At 38.5% G+C, this 23,722-nt stretch overlaps 1 protein-coding gene across 1 annotated transcript in view; it reads left to right on the top strand.

Annotated features, from left to right (window-relative positions):
• Nucleotides 1-23,722, top strand: part of LOC308115616 (contactin-associated protein-like 4) — a gene marked incomplete at both ends in the record, with an annotated part of 108,741 nt that overhangs the window by 17,390 nt on the left and 67,629 nt on the right. The window contains 3 exons of the mRNA XM_080473209.1: nt 3,189-3,299; nt 17,300-17,493; nt 23,469-23,616. Of these exons, the coding sequence (XP_080329335.1) occupies nt 3,189-3,299; nt 17,300-17,493; nt 23,469-23,616 (453 nt within the window). The remainder of the gene's footprint in view (nt 1-3,188; nt 3,300-17,299; nt 17,494-23,468; nt 23,617-23,722) is intronic.

The raw sequence follows: 23,722 nt of genomic DNA, 5'->3' as shown, positions 1-23,722 counted from the left end.
CTCTCCCTCCCTCTCTCTCTGTCTGAGTGCTACTTGTATTTCTTTAACTGTTGTAGTTTGTCTCAAACATTTGGTTAAAAGAAGTGCAGCAGAGTTTGCCTGTAAGCATGAGTATATGAATGTCTGGATAGTGGGCTCAAGAAATGATGTTGGTATTTCTAAAAGGAGCCCGATAGAAAACGTTTGGGAACCACTGCAATAGGCTGATGTCACCAAAGGAAGACTCTCACTGCTCGCCAAGCAGGAGGCACAGCCACAAGCACAAAGCACTGGAGGAATGGGCACAAAAGGAGACTGGTCCTCCTGGACCTCCTCAGAAACTGACAGTTGTTTCTTCCTGGACACTTTCAAAGATCAGTAGGGAAGCTGACAGAAACAACAGTGAGGAGTGTTGTTGATGCCATTGCTGGTGTCTGTCAGGGTTGGCATAGACATTGGCTTGAAGGTCTCCCTATAGCTGGTTTAGTGATGACGACTAATCTGCTGGACGTCGGCTCTGACTGCGAAGCAGGACCCTGCAGCAGCAGTTAAGAGTTGTCTTGTCCGACTGGAGCGTGGGGTAGCACGCTGGGGCCTTGGTGTCTTGGAGCAAGGAGGCCCGAGGCTCAGCTCTCCCATTAATGACTTCATAGTCAACTGTGTTCCAGGCTGCACCTGCAGGCTGCCTAAACAGTTTGAGAGCCTATTGCTCTGTCACTGAAGCAGAGGAGTGGGTGCTCGGAGCATCCCAAATGTGCAAAGGTTCAAAAATCCAACCTTCCCTGGTGACTCCGTATTGCAGTTGGTCTGGACTGTCGAAGAATGATGATTTAAGACCCAAACACAGGTCAGGTTCGAACTGAAGACAACCTTCTTTAGTGAAGTCTAGAAAACCAAATACCAAAAAAAGTAGTGGGAATAGTGGATTGAATACGTAATAAGACTAGAAACCAGTGCCAGCATTCACAAAGCATCCTAAGGCTAAAAGTAGCTCTTAGTGACGTCACTCTTAAACAAATCTTAGAATTCCTTGAATTTTAAGATTTAAGATTAGAATTTTCCTTTTCTAAGATAAAAGTATTTCACAAAGCATCTTTAGCCCTAAGAGAGCTCCTAAGGTGGAAAACCATTAAAAGGAGCGAGGAGGACTTTAAAGAAGCTTTAAGACCTTCTTTAACAGACAAGATGACCGGAAAGACAAAGAGAAAGGAAAGATGTTCTCCGTATGTTTAACGACAACAATTTAATGACATGCCACCGGCTCGATCGTGCAGGAATAATGTCTGTGGTCGACCTCATCAGGGATGTGCTTACAGCGGGCACTGCTCTTCTGTCCAGCTGGGCTTTCGAGTTCTTTTTTTGGTATAAATTCCATTTGTTGTTTTCATAATTTTGCCAAATCAAATCTCTTTTTATAAGAGCTCCACTAATCACAGGAATTGTTCACCGCTGCGTCCGCGTCCACCATTAATATCAAATGCATTAAGAGGTAAAAATAACCAGCGTGGAGAGAAAAGATTACAATAATGAAATCAATATCATAATCAGCATGTGAGGTAAGTTAAATCTCTGGCTTTTTTTCTTTCTTCCTTTCTTTAACAACCAATCACAGCTTTTCGCAGACTGCATCATACGTTGCAACGGGGTGAACCACGCCTCCTCACTAAGATAAAAGTTGCTGTCAACTCCTTGCTCAGAGTTGCTCTTAGAATCTTATTGAATCACTTTTAAGCCAAGATTCCTTGCTAGGAATTTTTAAGTTAAGTCAGGAGTTCTCCGAGACGCTTTGTGAATACGGGCACAGGAAGCTAAACCATACCAAACAAAGCTAAACAGATGGATAAACAAAGCCACATTGACAGAATTAGATGTTTGTTCACACACCAGGAGATAAAGCTTGGTTAGATGCAGGTGGAAACAATCAAATGTAACACAGACGAGGCACAAGAAAGACACTTGAAATAAATGGAGAGAAGATACACATGAATACAATACATTACTTCATACAGCATGAACCAATACACAATCACAACATGAAACATGAAATGTATCAAATCCTAAACATAATGTCAACAATGACATAAACTAGAAGACATAAAACACAAAGTTACCGGCACCCAGGGGGATTATATTTTCCAACATTTATTTTAGCATTAATTCATGCTGTTACAAAACTGCGAATTAAAACCAACATAAGAACTGTGCAGGATAAAGTTACAGGTGAAGTGATTTAACTGGTGACATTGTCAACTGGTGTGAAGGTGATGTTATTATGATGGTGATCATAAGTGACTGCACTGAAGTCTGTTCTGTCAAGTAAAGTCAATAAAGTATTTGCCAAATGGTCTTTGTAGGTAAATATTGTTATTGTTTTGTAAATTGAAGTGTCACTCTCAAATGGGGAACTATAAATGAGTCATGTACTTCCTTATACGCAGTACTGCGCAGTCACTGGAGAGTGAATGTTTGTATTGAATGTGAATGAGTTCATTGATTTTACAAGTATTTCTGGGACTCTCAACTTTCCTTTTTACAGTTTAAAGTGTATTTTTTGTTTGAATTTAAACATGTCTTAAACTTAATTCATAACTGTTTTACATTTATGTAGCTCAGGTGTATAAAAGACACGTTGAGCAGAGTAATAACAGACACAGAATTTATGTTCACAGGCACGTGATATTTATCATCATCATCATCATCATCATCATCATCATCATCATCATCATCATCATCATCATCATCATCATCATCATCATCATCATCATCATCATCATCATCATCACCACATACTTCATTATTTACAGTTTGAATAAAGTGCTACTAGTATTACTGTTACACATCAAGGTAATGTTTGTGTACAGCACAGTTACCCATAACTTCAAATAAGTATGGTGGTATTTTGTACATCACAGCACAGAGTTATTTACTGATAGTTTGTCTTCATCAATCACAAATGCAGGTAACATTTGAATTCATCTCCACTTGACGTCTTTGACATCTACTAAAGTTGGGATTACATTATCTCCCTCAACACGACACACATCGTCATCTTTAAACTTTCCATTCAGATTTGGCGTACTTCACCCGAAGCTTTCCAACAACATAAGCATTGAATAATAATGACACATCATTGTGCAATATTGATTGAAATTATTTTAATGTTTTTAATTATTATTCTGTGTCTACTCTGCTGTGTGTTTGGTTAACAGAGGTATGTGACAGCCCACTGGTCTCCAGTCTGCCATCATCATCCTTCGGGAGCTCCTCTCTGCTGTCAAGCAGTCATGGGCCAGTCTTTGCAAAGGTCAACAGGAGAGAAGGTGAGGAATCATGCATTCATAGCTTTTATTGAGTCTTCAAATTGTACAACTTGCACTGACAGAAACGCACAGATTAATCCAACACATCGGTCTTAAAGGATGATTGAGCTGAGTCTGGCTGAGACACAACTTGACAAAACTAATAAGGTACATTTTAAAAGTGACAAATCATTCAGACTTCATCTGACCTAGAAATATAGTCAACGATATAGAGCTGGACTCATTGAGTTTCAAGCCAGTTTACTTTAAAAGACTCATTTTTTTCTTTCTTTCTTGCAAAGCTTTTGACTGTGGATGTCTACAGCTCAGACAGGTATACCTAAAATGTACAATTGATACATGCTTTGCTATTTACATTTATGTTATGATGTTACTAAAGCTGTTATTGTATTCATGTTTTACTTTTTAATGTTGTTCAGCAAAAACACTTATCAAATTGGAGATAGGTCAATGCTGTTCAGTTTTCTGTATGTATGTTTGTATGCTGCCATTCATGTGTAGTGTATCAAGACACATGTAAGTTCACTACGCGTGTGTTTATTAAAGAGTTAGTCTCGGTGTTGCCGTCTTGTTGTAGAGTTTGAACAATCACATCTAAAGATTTTTTGTAACACACATTTGTTGTATTTTCTGGAACTGCATCCTTAACCACATTGTTCTTTTAAGTAAATATTTTGCAGAGTCTGATACTTTTACGAACAATGATTAGATTCTAAAGAAGTAAAGGAGACATGCTTCCTGTGATGAAGCTGAGATCCCAAAAAAAGTCTCATCTTCAGACTTTGATAAATTACCAGAGTGAGAAGTTTCATATCTATTAGATATACAAATAACAAAGCTGCTTTAACAAACAACAAAACATGTTACGAAAAAGTGTGTGAATAATTGAAAGATAGATGGACATTGTAAAAAATGGAAGAATAAATAGTTTATCATAAAAAAATAAAAATAAAGATTTCCATATGTCTGCTTGTCATTCAATCCAAGACAAAGATCTGAAACATACCACGGTGAACAGTAACAGAGCATCAGTATGGCAGCATTGCTGTTTCCACTGTTGTGCTTTTTAAGTAATCACTGCTCTAATATGACTAATCTTCAAAGTTCCTTTATTACGACAATGCAATGATGGCCCCATATGTCAGGAGGCCATAAAGTAGCTAAAATATGAGCGGTTCCTGTTAGCTCCAGCTGCATGGGCATCACACCTCTCTACCCTTTTCTCTTACAGCAATGACCTTTTCCATTTTTCACAGATGTTTGAAAGCATGAACTGTGTCGAGTTTGTTGTGCAGCCTATCCATAAAAAGTTAAGGTTTTTGGTTGCTTTGAACTTCATGCACTTGGTCAGTTGTTGACATCCACTGTCAGAAGCACCTTGAGGCCAGTGAAATGGTGGGAGCCGCCTGAGAAAAAGCGATGTCCCTCGCTTGCATTTCATGTTTCATTTTTTTTTTCTTTTTTCCTTTTACTGAGATGTTCTGTTCTGTTGGCGGCAATGGTGCATTTTTTTCCCCCTCAGTGCAGGAGAGAGTCTATCTATGAGATACTGAGCACAAAGCATCAAAGACAAAACTGCAGGATCCACACTGTTTGAGGAATACCTCTGTGATGACTATGGGGCTACAGGGAGGGAGCCAGATAGCCAGATAGCCAGACAAAGACAATCATTCATCATTTTACTTGATTAATGGTCACGGGATAAAAAAAAAAAAACAACAACAACTTTTATATTAAAAAAACAACAACAAGAGATTGGCAGTCAAAAATGTGTAAGGAGAGGATGGATGGATAGATGGATGGATGATAGATGGATAGATGGATAGATAGATAGATAGATAGATAGATAGATAGATAGATAGATAGATAGATAGATAGATAGATAGATAGATAGATAGATAGAAAGACAGATAGACTCATTACTATGTAGCATTCAGAAGTGAAATACAATTATATGAGGTTAGTACATTAAACTTTATCTACAGGGCCACCTCCTCTCAATAGAGGCATAAAACTGAGTTGTGAGTCACCAGCTAAAGTACAATTCAAGAGGGAACTCTTGACTGGATGCTGATGCAGGCTTTATAAAGGGATATCAAGGCTTGTTTTTGAGCTGTGAAGATTTTCCCATTTGCGGAGCACAGTGTCATCAGGGAGTCTGGGATTTCTTCCTTTTTTCCTTTTTTATGTGGGATAATTTGACCGGCTCAGACAAAATGTTGGAAATTGAGCCAGCACATTATAGTCTTCTGTGTAAGCTTGGTTGTGAAGATTGTACACTTTTTTAATTACTGTAAACACGGTTTGTGTTTATGCTGTGTTCACGTTGCATTTTGCGTAAGTACAACAGAAAGAAAACTCATTGATTGTTCTGGACCGACAGCAGAAGTTCCTCCACTTTAGCTTGTAGTGGCCAATTAGCTCGTGACTAAATGGTAGCCACAAACAACCACGATAAATAGTCTTCAAACCAGATATCAATGAGCGCCTTTCTCACTACTTCTTCCTCACTACTCCGCGTCTGCCCGCAAGATACTTTCCGACTTTTGCTTCTTGCGTCTGCTTTTTCTGATTTCGCTCGGTTGTCTTTGTTTGTTTAATACCAAAATGCACTGCGCTCTATGTCACGCCCTCTCACCTCGCCCGCTGGAAAGTCTGCTTGTATGAGAACCGACACTGACATTTTCAAAAGTATGCCAACCTTGTTAGATCAGAGTTCAGGAGAGTGTTCACAGATAAAAGGCATGGGGTGTAAAAAATTCATTACGTAAAAAAAAAAAAGAACAGTTTGCTGGTATCTGTCATGATCAAAGTCAACATTTGCTTTATTCAAGAAATTGTGAGAAATAAATTTTACATGTGATATCACAGAAAAAGTACTAAGAAGAAAACCAGTGGCATAACACAACAGACCGATTGCAGCTCACTTAAAGTGTCATTGAAGAAATCCCCACAATGTGCAGATAGTTACATAACTTGAAAAATGAATGGGTAAGATCTCCAGTTTAAAAAAGAAAACAAAATTATGGCACAATTCCAAATTTCTTTTAGCTTGGGAAACATATTTAAAGCTGAAAGATAAATATAAAACATGAATATGAGCTCATACTCTCACACATGCATAGATTTTTGTGTGCGTAGGTGTGCACGTGCATGAATCAGGTGTCAAACTATTTTCACCTGCTGACAAAAAATAAACACAAAAGAAATCTCAAAACAGTTTCGTTAATTGTTACGAAATAATGGGTCATAATAACTCGACTAAATGTATTACATTTTTAATTCATGAAGTATTAATGTCTACATTTTATATTAATGTATATCGAAATTTGAATAACTTCACACTTTTTTTATGAACCTTTTTTTCTCTCCCTGTATTTTAAGTCTGCCTCTGTCTTGATGCATGTCTGTTGGAGTTTAGCGTTGCAATATTAATTCAGCCCCATTTGGATGCCCTGAAAACATTAAGATAACTTCATTCCATCTTATAGCCAAATGTTAATGGCAGTATTTAACATTTAAAGTCAAATGTTAATGACAGTATTTAACATCTAAGCAGTTTCTGTTTTTCAGTGGACCATACTGGTAATTGCACATTAGAGAGAGACTGTAATTAGGCTGATGCAAACTCCATCAACTCTTGGTAATAACTCTTTTTAATTTAGATACGAAGCAGGGATGTAACATTGATAGAAGGCTGTACATCCAATTTAATCGCATGTAGAGAAACATAGTAGCGGTTTTAATTTGTGTGTGATGTTGATGTACTCTCTGCCTCCCCAGATGCCCCTTTAATGCTACTCTTAAACACCTTATCTCATTACATTCCTCAGCTTCTCCACTCAAATCCTCTTAATCTGAGGGAGTCACACTCTCTCCATAAATCTAATTATAAGGGTAAATATTGCTTGATACCTTGAAAAAATGTAGCTAAAAGCCTCTCATCTAAGCTTTCTTTCTACATGGCTTCTACAGCTCTCACTCAATTTACTGAAAATAGCCAGACTTGCTAATCCATGACAGCTCATTAAAAATCACATTTTTATGCTGTGGCTATACCCTCAATTTACAGCTGTTACTAAAATATCTGTCGTACATAGTACTACTTTAACTGTGTTCAGTGGCACTAATGAAAAACTTTGCACATTCAGAAATGGAGACTTTTTAGAAACAAAAAGGCTTCAAATCTTCATGGAAACTACATAGATAGTATGACCTATAGTGCTACAGCAGCCATCGTAATGGCAAAAACACATCCAAATAATTATTTTGCAAGTAATTTTAGTTGGTCAAATTTGTTTAGGACAGACTTGCTACCTGTCCGAGGTGTGTCCAGCCCTCGCCCATAGTATGCTGGTGTAGGCTCCAACGTCCCGCGACCCTACACAAGATAAGCGATATAAAAGATGGATGAATGGATGGAAATTAATTTAAATCCTGGACTTACAATCAGTGATAATCAGGTGCAATCTGTCAATCTTTATTCAAAATAGCTCCTTACAGACAGATAAACTGTTACGCAAAGTGCTTTAAAATTGAGCGACAGGAATAGAAAAGAAAACTAAATGCTTATGCCAAATACTTAAAGACATAAATACGCATACACAAATTAATCACATTATTAAATGTGTGCACACAAACACACAGAGATTGTATTCAAACTTAATTTGAAAGTCTTTCAAACAATATGTCTTTCTCATAAATCCCCTTCACAATCTTTAAAACTACCCGAGGCCCACACAGATGACAAATCTAGACTCTTGGTGGCTTTTTCTTTCTCATAATAGCCTTTATCTTTCTCCCATTATTGATCCTGTTTTTATTGTCTTCCTGTCTCTTTTGCTGTCTTTACCTTTAATTCACTTGCACTGTGTGGAACAAGAATACTCCAATGCTAAAAAAAACATTACATTTGTCTTGGTCACACATCTGCTCCTCCCATTGAAGCCATTGCCCCGACAAGCCGTGTGTCACCCCCGATTTCCCAGTTGCCACTAAAGGAGATTACAATTAGAAGGCAAAGGATAGAAACCCTGTGCAGGATGTTGTTTCTTTATTCGCTTATTAGCAGAGACAAAAACTGACATTAATTCTCCATGTGGAGATGCTTCTAATACCAGAAGGGAATGGTCTATTGTGTGGCATTACAAAACCCATCTGATATTTTTGAAATGTGTCTCTGTGGTCCAGAAACCGTTGTTTACACAATAAATGCTGGTAACTGGGATTAGAACCTAATTTCAGCTTTTAGGCCTGTGCAAGCTCTGAGTTAGTTCTTATTTCCAAATCAGTGTTTTACAAAGAAACTGATATTTAGGATGTTCCTTTCATATTGTAATAGAGAATATGAAACCTTCCTGCTATGAGGTAATCAATACTAATTAGTTGTGAACATGGTCATTTAAACGACCTTGTGTTCTATAATGTTCTGCATCAAGGCTCAATCCAGGTGACGGGTGCAGTTTTTCCTTTTTTTCCTAACTGATACCTTTACATGATAACACAAAGTATTGAACTAAAATCTGTTTTCCACATTTCAGCAGATCTCCGTGGAATTTGCAGGATTCCCAGCTGGTCTAACTGAAGCAGGTTCCTATTTAAAATATGTTGGGCACTAGGATTGAGTTCTTATTAGGAGAAACTCAAGGACACTTGTGAAACACAAGCAGTTTCAGTGGGATCCAACCTGCTGCTGTGGGAAGTGAACTTGTCATCTCTGAGCTTCTGCTTCATCTCCCAGCCCTCCCGCCATAAAAAAGTCATAATCCATTGCTGACACCACATGTCCTTGGCCTGAATCCTAGCACTGAGCCAGGAGGAAGCATCCAAAATAACATTCCCTTTGATGCTTTCACTCTAGCCCAAATACATCCTTGTATGATTAGCAGCAGTGACGCTTATTTATTTATTTGGAGGAATTCACGCATTTGTGGGAGTTTTGCTGGTTAAGTTGAGCTAATGTTTGTACTATCGAAGGATTAGGACAAGGCGGACCTTTCGATTAACAACTGTTTTGTTATGTGGTATTACATGGATGGGTTTTGTTAATAAAATCTCTTGCAAAGTGTTGAATGTTTTCTTGCAGTTTGACGTAAATTCTGTTTTTGTTCAGCCACTCTGTACTAATCAAAGTCATCCATCAAGTATTAAACCCAAACATTCACAGTTAGACACACAACTTTAACCATGAATTCAACTCTCACAATGGATAATGTTCAACTTTCAAATGTTGTTTCTCATTCCAGCTGACACATACACTTTCTGTTGTAATCATTATTTAATCAAGAATTTATGAAGCAGATTAGCGCAGTGGGGTTCTAGAGAAACGGAGTTGCGGTTCACTCGTTCGAATCCCTCTGGAGGCAGGTTAACAGTGTGGGTCTAAGACCCAAGGCACCATGGCAACCCATTGCTCTGAATATGTGCAGTTAGGAATAAGGTTCCACAAGAGGATCAATCACATATGCTTTCTTTCTTTCAATTATTATATTTTTGTGGAATTTTTGTGTGACTAGACATTTGTCATTTAACATCAGTCTTCGTTGTTCTTTGTAAATGCTTGCTTGTAAATAGGTCCGGTGGATGTGTGGAAAACATAACATAACAACAAATGGCACCGAGTAGTGATTGTGACCAGTGTTTTCTCATTCCTCTGCCAAGACTCTGTGTCATGCAATTAATTTACTCCAAGGGAAAGCTGAAGTTGTTTTGGAGGGGATACTTTAAACAAAGCCCAGTTTAGCTCAATATGAATATACTTCTTAATAGAAAGCAGTTGGTTTCATGATATTGATGATTTACTATCCCTGCTCTGCATCAGTGTTCACTTTATCGCTGTGTTTCATCTGGTAATGGTTATTCAAATTTTAATCCTTGAAATACCAATCTATTCTCCACAAGCTGAACACACTTTTTTTTTTAGATTGTCCACGCCTCATTAAAAACTACATTGTGCATCAGTCTCTTTTTGTACTATGAGTACAGGGTAGCTGTTGTTAGCGCTGCTGCTAGCCAACGTGCTCAAATACTCTTTATATCCAAAAACAACAACGACCGATGTATTACATGTGTCATGTATACGTATTTGTATTTTATTTACCTAAGAGATATCCGCATGCATGTACGTGTACATACCAATATTCAAACTGTTGTTATTGTATGACTGCATACATCAATGTGTATGTACCACCTTGATGATTAGACTTCTATATTTAAAATATCTTTATCTTCTAAAAGGGAAGCAGTACAGTGTACAATTGAACAATTATTGATGTTACCTTTTCCTCTGCAGCTTGGGTCTGGACACTGCCAGCTGTATCCCTGAATCATTCACTTAGACGTTAAAACAAGTGAAGTGTTCATACCGGAATTCTACTGTGTACTGTAATGAAGCACAAATACCTTTGTAAATTTAATATTGCCTAAAACTTTGTTACATCAGATACAAGAGCAGACAAGCTTTTTGTGAAATAAAGCTAATTAAATCCCAAAACCAATATATTTTGGTCAAAATGAACAGAAAACAAAATTAAATTTATGTTTAATACATATACTTATACATATATACATATACACGCAACAGTTTTTATTGCTAAGTCACATTGTCAAAAACACTGTTATACACACTGTGGTATTATTTCTGTGGCATGTACCTGGTGGTTAGCGTCACGTTCAAGGACACACTAATGGTTTCTATTAAACATGGGGAGGAGTACTGTTCACACACTGTCCCTCTGGATTGATGACCTTCTAACCCACTTTTTTCGTTTTTTGGCCGCCCGTGGAAGTGTTTTTATCATCTGCTCTTTTAGAGGTCATTCTCCCCTAAATGGTTGATTCATTGTGGTTTGCCTTGACATGGACGTGCGGCAGCGGTTTGATGCAGTACTGATCTGTGTTTGACCTCAATTACTTTCCAGGGCTTGAAAAGGGCTTTTTTGTCACTCTACATACAGGGAAAGAAAATAGGCAGATATCCATGATCATGACTCACAAGCCCATGTGGCTAACAGAACTCAGTGGATTTAGTGAATTGTTTTGTTCACAGAGACTTCCACAGACTTATTATTCTTTCTGGATAAGCAGCGTTATCAACCTTAATCCATATCTTGCCTTCACTTCTGAATTCCAGTTCTCCAGTTGTATAGTTATCAGTTTACCTCCATTTCACTGTATCTTTTCCCCCTTTATTTCCTTTGTCCATGCTTGTTGGTTCTTGCCTTTCCAATTCCATTGTAATGAGTAAAGGTCAGTGTGTTTGCTCTCCCCTGTAGTGCTGTCAGTGTCCATGTCTGTTACGGAGGTACTTAAAGGCTCTGGCCTTTAACGGCTGCCCTAATGAGCGAGAAGCACAGCGAGACAAAAGAGGTTGACATCAGAAACAGATAATTCCACCCTAAAGACCTTCCATCCATCCATCCATCCATCCATCCATCCATCCATCCATCCATCCATCCATCCATCCATCCATCCATCCATCCATCCACAGGAGGTTGCAGTGGCAGTATGGAAAGCAAAGAAGCCGACACAACCAAACAACCAACCAAACAAGAGATATAATCACTTCAGGGGGTCCTGGCCCGACATTAGATCCTGGTTAACCTCTTATGGGAGATGACTAGGGGGCATCCTAATGAACTGCCCGAAACCTACTTTGAGTCTCTCCTGGTTGGCTGAGCTCCTCACTCCAAACAAAGAGTGAAGACCGCCACCCTGTAGAGAAAACTCATTTCAATTGCTCGTATTCCCTACCTCATTGTTGTGGGCATGATTTAAAGTTAATGACCATAAGTGAAGGTGGGGATGTAAACCAACGGGTAAACACAGAGCTTTGCTTTAAAGCTCAGCTCCCTCTTCACCACAACAGTCCAGTACAGTGACAGCATTAATGCAGGAATAATCAACTTCGAACCATGTAAAACTCCTATCTTGAGAATGTAATGTAATTTATATGTGATGAAGACAACAATTCAATAAACTCCAATGAAAACTGTAAGTGCAAATTATTATGAGGACCTACCTGATTTTGTTTTAATAATTTTTTTCTCATTATGGAACCCATCAGGTGTTTACAACACAATCTTGAACTGCGGAGTTCCTCAGTCAGTCTGACATTAACCAAAGTTTACTAATGAGAGATTACATGCAACACATGTGATCTCAGGGTTCACGGTGTGAGTTCCAGTTGTGATGTGTGAATGTGGCCAGCTCTGCTTTACTTGAATTTTGAAACATGCGTTTTATCTAATCTGCTGGTAAAATGGTTCTTACCATTATAAGAGATTGATGGATTTTGCAATTCACTGCAATGTAAAATAATGTTGCTCTCTGGCAAGATGTGCCCTGTTAGTAATGATCACTCAAAAGGAACTACCCAGTGAAACAAACTCATGTTATTGAGGACTAAAACTCAGATTGTGTGTTGTAATTATGTTTGAACAAAGTGACTGTGTTTCCTGGGTCAGGCTTTTGCTGAGATCTGACACTGTTATCCAGTGGCGCTTTACTGAAGTTTCATATCTAATTCTGGTTTTGTTGATCTTTGTGTTCACAGTCCCATGGCATAGGATATTTCTGAAAGTGTAATGTAAGTTATTAGATTATGCTGCTTTTGGATTCCCAACTACAAGTTATGCCTGTTGTGATAAAAGTTTCATATTAACTGAAATGTTTCATTCTTGTGCAATGCCATTGACATTGCTATCAGTAGTCCAGTGGCAGTACCAAACTCTCCAGTGCTGTACTCTGTGGGGCAATCTTAATTGGAGCTCATGATGAGCTGTGTTACTGCAGTAATTGGATAGTGGTCTGTGTAAGAAGTATGTTGAGAAGAAAGTATGTATACATCCGGTTGCATGTCTGAGGTGTCTGTAGTATTGATTGGTGTGGTGCTTAAGTCAGCATGAAATCGCCTTCGTAATACAATTTAAAGTGCTTTTCAGACTTTCTGCCTTCTCGCGTGTTCTTATGTATGTGATGTGTGTAGCTCTGCTCTGTAGGGGTGAAATCCCTCCATCTGCTGTTCAGGCACCATGGATTTGCTTTGCTCTGACTCAGCATTTTGTATCACACGCACGCGCGCGCGCGCGCTCGCAAACACACACACACACACACACACACACACACACACACACACACACACACACACACACACACACACACACACACACACACACACACACACACACACACACACACACACACACACACACTTTTCAGTATTCAGAGTCGTTATCTACTAAAGCTAGAAGCACTCTCTCCTTTTTTATTTCCATCACCTCCAATGTTTCTTCATAATCACGTTCGGCCAAAGCTCCTCCTATTCAGTAACGCTCTTTCTAACTCACAGTCAGATAAAACACCTGTGCAATTACGCACGCACGCACGCACGCACGCACGCACGCACGCACGCACGCACGCACGCACGCACAGGGATGCCATCAAAAATAGAAATGAAATTGCAGCTGGGTGAGTTTCGGCTGTCTCTGTAAAGGTTAGCGACTGTATCACAGAAGAATTTCTTTTGTGTTTCTCCGTCCCTTCCTTTGACTTACCTTCTGACCCTACGAGCTCACCTCCAACTCACACGTCTGCAATAGGTTCAATTTTCCCAAATAAAGCCTCTCGTGAAGAAAATCCATTGTGTGAAATGACACGAGACAAAGTTCAGATAAATCCTGACGGTTGTATTCCTGGCATGTTCTCTATTTTGGACTGGTCTCTGCAGAGAAGTTAATGTAAAATTGAGACCTTTCATTGTTCGAATCAAGCTATTTTGTTTTTCACATGCTTGTGCTATCATTTATCATTTATTTCAGCTATTTAAAGGAATGCTGGTGCCAAAAGATTAGATTAGACTCTTGAGAGGTGGACATAGGCAGCGGCATCAGGTTTGCAGGTTTGCTTTTCATACCACCAAGTGCTGCCGTCTTTCTCTTTAAATCTTATACTTGCACACAAATTTGTGCGGCATGCACAACATTTAACTTCTTGTATTTCTACGTATTGTGGCTAACCTTTGTAAGTATCTTTTCACCTGCTGTGTTTTCCTGTTTCCTTTTTCTTTGCAACATGGAAACATGAAATCTGTGTGAAACAGAACTACTTATTCAGAGAAGAGTTTGTCAAATTGCCTTTCACATATCAGAAATAATTTCATGCACAAAGGCCATCACGAGGAGTTGATTACTCTCCGAGCCCCCCACCATACACAAATGGATAGACGCTGTCAATGGCACCGGATGGAAGGATAACTTACATGCTTAATCTACAAAATGATTAATTCACCAATAACTGGTCTAAATGGGTAACATATATGAAAATTGAAAGACGTGACAACTCAAAGTGAAACCCCAAAGCCAACTACATACAAACAAAAAAACCTATGTATATCCCAATCTGTTTAAAGTTAGCTTGTTCTGTTCACACTTTATTTTTGATTTATTTTGATTTATTTTTGTAATTATAGATTTTTTTAATGAATTAATGAATTAATGAATTGATTAATTGATTAATTTTTTGTCTGATTGCTTTTCTTTGTTCTTGTTCTTGCTTCTTTATTTCTGTCTTTTTTTTTTGTTTATTTTCATTTTCCCCAAATTTGTCCTGTCCACCCTACATGTATCCATCTATGTGTATACCGCATGTGTGTGTGTGTGAATGTGTATATGTGTGTATATATACATAAAGAAAAAAAAGAAATAATTTCATTAACTTTCTCTTGGTAAAACATTTAACTGTGTAAAGTGTTTGAAACACAATTGTTTATTATGTAACCTTAGTTGATTCTTTGGAGTACAAGAAGTTATTACTGCTTATCAGAAAAAAAAACTGAAAAAGAGGAAAAAAGTGTACAGATGTGCAAAGCTGAAAGATTACTTAAGACTTTAAGAACATTTGTTAGCTATGTCAAAGTTTTTCTGTTGCTTTGTGCGATTGTTTTATTTAGTTTTGCTTAATTTCCACAATGTCATTAACTCGTTCAACACGGAATGATGTTGGTGACTAAATGTTACATCAGTGCTGTCAGATCAAACATCAACAGTATTTTTCGAAATACATATCAAAGCCATTTATAATGATCATTAATCTGTCCATCTGAATGTTTGACAGCCAGAATTAAAAAAAAAAAAAACTTTTCATAATGTTTCCCTTTAAGAAATACATGTTGTTAGGTTTACTACGAGGCATTGGCATAGCTCCATACTGTCTACATACTACAGTAAACAGGGTGCAACTATTCTATTCAGCTACTTCACAATTTAGAAAAAAAATAAAAAAAGTTTTTGTCTGGTTTGACATCTAACAGCGCTGATGGGACCAACTTTTGTTTAGTTGCAATATGAACACAGCGAGAGTTAATTTCATACATCCCAGGATGTCTGCTCCAGCTGTTGCAACAGCTGTTGTCAGGACCAAAATGGAGCGAGATACCCCGGAACACATGATCATACACTTCATATTGCCGTAGAAAACACCAATGCAGCAGCAGCTTAGTGATTTTTTTTTTGCATTAGCACACAGTTGTGAAGGATTGGATTGTTAAATGTTTTATGATGTTGTACAAAACTTCAGCACATAGTATTATCAAACCTGGTGATCCAATAAAATCAAGAACACATGTATTAACTGGCCAGACTCTGACACTCAGTTGTGAAGAGTTCAAGAAGACTGTAGTGCCCCAGTGTCTAATGCATTTTTGTATTTATGAAGCAATTACATGCAAGTTTTGTCTTCCACTGGTAGGACATATTTATTTTACTACCATGAGCCCCGGACAAATCTTTAGCTTATTGCCTAATTTTATGTCATTGAGTAAATACTGTATTCATCTCAGATAAATTCAACTTGTTTTAAACAACCCCAGTCACAACAGTGTCATCTCCTCACACATTAGATGGTAATTGAATTTAAAAAAAAAATAAATCAACAGTTTTATAAGCAACAGTGGAGAGAAAGGGGGGAAAACTCCTTTTTAGCAGAACGCAAAACCTGGCTCCAGGACCAGACTTATAGGTGATTGCTGTCTGCCTCACAAAGAACAAGACAAAGAGCAGCAAACAGCAAAATCAACAACAATACTGCGGAGTAATGGGACCAGGGACCAAAGTACCTTCAAACTGATCAAAACAATGTGTGTTCACAAACCATCTTCATCAAACTAACTGATGTATCTTCAGGTGAACTTAATGAGTGAATCAGCCTCACGGCGCTGGCAGCTCAGCTAAAGCACATCTCAACAATAGTACGGCTTTGTTCACATTAACAACAAATCTGAATTTAGAGGTACAATTAAAAGTAAAGCATCTGCTACTAAAAGTAAATCCCTACTTGCACAAGACAGTACAAGGTTACCTGGGTTACAGTTATAGCAGCTTGAGTAAGAAAATGGTCCAGAAAGCTTGTTTCAAAGGAGGTGAGCGGAAAGCTGCCTTCACTGTGATTTCAAGAATAAGCAGCACTCGGAGCGTGAAATGTTCAGCCGTGTTAATATGGTAGTAACAACTTTTTTTATGATATGATATAGCCTGGCTCGTGTGAGTTTTGTATGGTAAGTATCCTCATAAAAATTAAATAGTAATAAACTACATTCATTCTATGATTTGGAACATTTCTCTGTGGAAGATGTTTTCCGGACCATTCATACGTCTCGAAATCCATCTGTGGACATTACAAGAAGCCAATTGGATTAATACGTAAGACTATGACTGGCTAACTTAAAATTCAGGTTTCAAAAAATATCAGTTCCAAACTGTGAATCTAGAATTGTGAAGTTTAGTTTCAAGCAGAGTTAAATGTGGTCAGTTACATTTCATTGGTGCGGTTTGTCTTTTGGTCTTAGACTGTTTTGAATCATCAAAAAACCAATTAAGTGACTATTTCATCCTCACACTGTGACTGCATATCTTAACAACATGAACGATCATCATGTTACATCAATTATACAAACATTGGCATGTTCTTTCATTAACTCATCGTTTTCATCACTGTACCCTGTGTAGGAGCTGGAGGCTGGTCCCCCCTCGTCTCAGACAGATACCAGTGGTTGGAAGTGGACCTGGGCAGGCGAACCCAAATCACGTCTGTGGCCACGCAGGGTCGCTATGGCAGCTCAGACTGGCTGACCGCCTACCTGTTGATGTTCAGTGATACAGGACACAACTGGAGGCAACATCGGCAGGAAGACAGCTTAGGGGTAGGTTTATCATTTTAATTATATACTAAGAACTGGTTCGGGGGGTTGTGACCAACTGTGTTGAATTCATGGTAATCTGCCATGCTGATATAATTTTTGACCTCTAGGCGCTTCCAGTTGAAAATGTAGTATGTTCCTGTGTGCTCCAGGGTGCAGGAGTATTTTTCTCAATCTGCTTAATGTATGTGCTCTTCCACACAGACAGCTTTTAAAAAAGTCCCGTGATCAAAGCACATTAAATATGTTTTTGAATGTGGAGACAGGTTTCTAATTTTCACATGTTAACGCAGAACCATTATTTATTTTATTTGATGTTGTTTCTTATATAAGATTCTGTTTTGTTATTTTGTGTTTAATGGCATTTATTGTCAGCTCTTCTATTCTATTCTATTCACTAATGCTCTCACACCTAATATGTTTTCATACATCAGCTCAGCCATTATTAATATGGTAGATTTCCCATTAAACAGTGTTCGTGACTGTTGTTGGAATCCAGTGGCCATGGATAATATATACCGACTTGTTGGATTTACTATGAAAGTAATTTTATGTGTCAAGGCATACAACAGATGAGTATCTTCACTATTTTTTCTTCACAATTATTTCCTACAGTATTCAATTCTGAAACAGTATGTTTTATTTAAAAAAAATAACAATCCTGCACCTGCTGCTGCTAAGGGTTTTGTACTCTATGTTTCTTTTGCACCAATCACACCAACCTTTAGAAACTAGGATTTTCAAATACAATTTAATTGAAATCCACAAAATATTTGTTGGGAATTTTCAGTCCATTACTAAGTTGCCAGTAAACTGAACGAGATAGCTCTGAAGTAAAGGAATACAATATTTAATTTGTTTGCAGAATAATTTCCTTTGCACAGTAAAATGAAAGACTAACTTTGAAACACACAAAGTGCTCACAGTTTGGTGTTAATGGACTAGAAATGGCATGTTTATACAAACTGCATCATTGTGTCAAAACAGACAGTTGGGATTTGCTGGAGAGGTTAAATCAACTTGAAATAAAATACACGTGGCCTCACTGACATGGTCATAATTTACATTATCGGTGGGGACTGGAACTGCCTGCAGCAGCAAGTTGGCTCACAAGGAGTCTTTCACTCTGTATTAATAATAGATGGAACAATGTAAAGAATCGGGGCAGTTTTCTGTCGAGGAGTATGGAGCTGCTGTCAAAGAGTTTAACCTCCAATGACAGGGGGCTGGTGTAGAGCTGTTGTTCAATAGACTGGGTACAGTAGAAAAAGTCACAGCTTTGATTCCTGCAGCAGTGAAAATGTCCATCATTGGCTTGCAAGCCTGCAGAATGATCACTAACTTCATGTGAGCCATTCTTGTGAGAGTGTCAGTTGCTCACAATGTAAGTGGGTGGGAGGAATCAGCAGGGCATATGGCAGAAGGACTGTAGTACCCTTGGACTGTTGTTGCTTCATATGTTTTATGCTTCTTTTCCCAACTAAAGTTATTATTTTCAGGATTTTTTTCTTACACAACACAACAACTAGTCGACAAAATGACTTATCAGCACCAGGCAAACTGCTGATGTTGAAATGACAGAAAACCACTCACTGACTGAACAACATTAGATAGTTCAGGAGCATTCAAGCATCTCCTCCCTGCTTTGTAGAGCAAGGCGCTGCCTTCTCATTGCAGCCTAAAGAACAGCTTTTCATTACAATACAACTCCTTATATGATTTTTCCTTGGAGCAGGATACAACCTCTCCAAGCCTTTTGTATTATTGATAAAAAAAGAGTGGGTGTGACTTTTCGCAGCTTAAGAACTTGTGGATTTGACACTCAGCCTGGAATGTGTAGATCCAGATCATCTTTCAGAGTGTTACACAGCTTCACATGTTACCAAAGCAGCTTAGATGCTCTATGGAGGGGAATATTTTACTCTGAAAACATCAAAAAGTTGTATCATCTTCTCTCTCACGTCAGCCCCTGATGTATCATTCACTCCGCTCTCTTCTCATTTTCTGAAACATTAAGACATTTAGTACAATGTTTGTGCAGTTTCAAGGTGTCTGTTTTATCGAAGCATTTCTGTTATACTCTTTTATACTTGTGTGCTTTTCATCGTTCAGAAGATTGATGGATTGCGGCGAACAACAACATCTGGGTTTATACGACCAATGAGCTAGTTAAAATATTAGGGGCTTGTTGAGAGTGACAATCGTCACTACCACTCAGCAGATGGCTGTGTTGTAGCTCCTCCTGGGGTTGAGTATGGTACTTTCGGTATAATCCACAACTTTTGTCAGTGGACACACGTGAAAATGTGTACTGTACCGGCATATACTACGCAGTGCAAACAAGGCTTTATACTGCATTTGAAACATATTTCACTGGTTTGTTATGAATAGTGGAAAAATAAAAGCTCATCTTTTTGAAGATGTATAGTCACTGTCACTGTCCTTGCACCAAGTTGCATTTAGTCAGTTGTATAATTTTGGAATTACACTAGATTTGTCACAAGAAAATATACATATACAAACAGTACATGCATATGCATACGTATGCTCGTAACAAATAATGAGATTAAGATGTGAAACCTTTCCCAAAATCTGGTCTGAAGAGGTAAAACTGCCCAAAAAATATGTAGAAGAGAGACCGACCGACAGACAGACAGACAGACAGACAGACAGACAGACAGACAGACAGACAGACAGACAGAAGAATTAGTAACAGCTAAGAATCAAAATAGACTGCCCTGACACGATCACACATGATCACCCCTAAGCTGCATTCAACTACTTTAAACGGATTCACTTTGAGATACAACTAGAAGAAGTTGCAGGTCAATAGCATGAAAATATCATGTACTTTGTCATCGGACATACGTTTTTTTTAATATACATATTTCAGTTGAGGGTTTTTTTTTTGCATTTGAAATTTTTTAATTAAAATTTTTTTCATTTTTATTCTTTATATTTTAACTAGGGCTGATAAGGTAACCTGTTGATTTCTATAAATTAATGACAGAAAACATAAAATCGCTCTAATCATCTAATCAGTTATACACTCTAACATGGAACATGTTCCAGTGCACCTGAATAACTTCCTTACAATTTCCAGCATACGGCTCATACTCTAGTGACCCTTTAATGTTCATTGTGTTCAGTGTTATATCCTCTTGTCAATGGAAATGAAATGAGAAGTTGAACCTTGCTAACTGTGCTGGCTCAAGTCAGTGATTTGGTAGGTGGAGGTCATGCGCGGAGATGGCAGAAAGCAGGGTTGTTGATTTGTTCTGGCTTTGTTACAGCTGACAGTAACTATTTGCTTACTATAATGAATTGCTAGTTTGCAAGCCAATTCCTCGTTCTTTTTTCTGGCAGGTCCTGGCAGGCGATGATAGTGATGCACGAGAAGCATCAGACAACAGTCCCCGGTGTGGAGAGGGATGAAATACAACAGGGTGTGCTAGGTGAAACAAATGAGAGTAGTTTGCTGTTGTGGGGCTCGGTCAGTGGAAATTTTTGGTATTAAAACTACAGAACGAAAGCATAGACAAGAGCATGGCTGTGGTGCAAAATGTGCAACAACAAATTTATGTATCACCAAAACAAATCAAGTGCTTATATAGCCTCATTGCTGCACATGTAGCCAGAACACAGGCTCTGAAGCCAACACTAAGTTATAGAAACAATCCTTCTGTTATATTCAGACATGAAAAAAACATGATTTTATTGTGTAAACATGTGAAAGTCTGTTAATGTAGTTATGATTGATTTGAAAAAGAATGTTTTTGTACATGGTGAGACATGGTTTTTTGCAAGTGATGAATTTCAAAGCACCAAATTAAATATGACAAAACATGATTAAACTACCTTCTGAATTCAACTGAACTGGCTCGATGCCTGTAACCTTTACAATGACAATGTGATATAATAATGAAACACTGAGAGGGACAGTGTGTCAGGGAAACACGGTGTTGAGCTCTCATGTCTAAATGACTGTCCCATTAAGATTCCCTCTTGATACGCGGATCATTCGCACAACTTCATCAGAAGAAATATGTTTTTCTTTGACAATAACTTGTCACAGGTGCTGAAGTTGCAAAAGCTGATCAAATTATGTTGAATGACAAGATTCAGTTGTTTGTAATGATTCTATAACAAAAGCGTTGAACAGAATTTGTTATGAAGCACAGAGTCCATGCAAAGTATTAGGGTACCTATTTTTTAGAAATTATTTTAATTCGATTAAAGAGTAGATTTGATTAGATTGTTCCATCCATCCATCCATCCATCCATCCATCCATCCATCCATTCATCCATCCATCCATCCATCCATCCATCCATCCATCGTGTATACTGACTTTATCTGGAAGGGGGTTGTGAGGGGCTGAAGCCAATCCCAGCAGAGAAAGGGTCTAAGCGAGGTTACATCCTGGCCATAATGTTGTTTTATGATAGGAGATTACATTACTAACTCAGAGACACACTCTTACGCATACGCAGACAAACTCACACGTACAATTTAGAATCACTGTTACCGAGCATCTCTTTTGGTTGTTTGAGTCCCATGAGAAAACCTGCACAGGAAGAACATATGAATTCCTCATTCGTAAGGCCAGTCAACCTTCAGACTCATTTCAGGATCCTTTTTACTTCACTAATTACTCAGACCTTCGTGTCACAAAGGTCCTTTTTTTGTGCTGATTTGCATTTTTGTGGCATATTTACTGAAGAAAAATAAAAGTGCAAGCTTAAACTGTATTATCATCTGTTGTTGTTTTTTTTGGTACAGACTAAGTTATTCATCCACTGTTATTTATTCTTTCCCACTTTATCACCCCTCCCTCCTCATCTTCATCTCATTCTCAGCCCACCTGCATTCCATTGACTGAAGACTTGTCAGAGGCTACACATATATCAAAGATGCTTGGGCGAGTAAAAGAGATGCTGCTCTCCTCGGCCTCCTCAGCAGGAAACAGAGCCATTTGTTGAGCTTAACGCTCCGCTGCCCAGCCGGCTCAGCCCTTCAAAGCGCTGAAGACGGCACTGAGATCACTATTATGCAGTGCCAGGGAAGCCAATTTCACTCCCGTAGCCACATCAGTACACACACACACACACACACACACACACACACACACACACACACACACACACACACACACACACACACACACACACACACACACACACACACACACACACACACACACACACACACACACACACACACACACACACACACACACACACACACACACACACACACACACACACAGAGGTAATATCACACACTTTAGAGTAAGGAGGACAGACACAAGCAAAGGACCACACTTAAACACAACTTACCCCAAATGCATCTTGTATTTTCTTTACATGTGGGAGCCTGTCAACAACAGGAACAAGTGCAAGATTCCCATAGGCAGCTGATTGGGGGAAAATAGAAGCCATTAGTCTTTTAGGGAGGCTTGGAATGGAGACAGAATAGTCCCAGAGTTATTGATCACTGGTCAGAGATTGGGGAGAGGGAGAGACATTATCAGCAGTTAGGATCGATGGCCTCTGTGAGCTTGAAGTTTGAAAATGCAGAAAGACTGTCCAGGATCAAGTAGGTTAGGTAGAGTTTTTCTCCACACTGGCTATAAATTTCTCTTAGTACTAACACCGCATATTTTAACCCTTTCAGTGAAAATGTGCTCCCATCAGCTTAAACTCCATTTTGTCATGGATTTCCAAGATTGGTCCAAAAAATATAAGAGAGGACTTTTGAAAAGGAATAAATTGACTTTGTAGACATCTTGATTATAACCCTCAAATTACATATTTAGTACTGAATGTTCCAATCTGAGGTACCCCAGGCTTGTATACTACAAAGACATTTTGATCATCTGCACTCCTCGAACAAGGAGAACCACTCTCTGCAACAAGCGGCAAAAGAACAGCTGGACGTAAAAGAAGAAGCCAACTAACTTGTAATTTTGCTTGTGCAGGCATTTCCAGGCAACAGCAACGCTGACACTGTGGTCCAGTACAAGCTGCAGCAACCTGTGATTGCTCGCTATCTTCGTTTGATCCCGCTTGACTGGAACCCCACTGGGAGGATTGGACTCAGACTGGAAATATACGGATGTCGATACAGTAAGTCTACTCTCAGGCTGCAACTTCTTCTCCACAAAGTCAATACAACATCCTACATTTGTTCAGAATGTGTCTGGAGTCTCAGTAATTTCTTTGTTTTTCCATA

Source organism: Lipophrys pholis, assembly GCF_963383615.2.
Source record: "Lipophrys pholis genome assembly, chromosome: 10".
Lineage (NCBI taxonomy): Eukaryota > Metazoa > Chordata > Actinopteri > Blenniiformes > Blenniidae > Lipophrys > Lipophrys pholis.
This window is presented reverse-complemented; position numbering and strand designations above follow the sequence as displayed.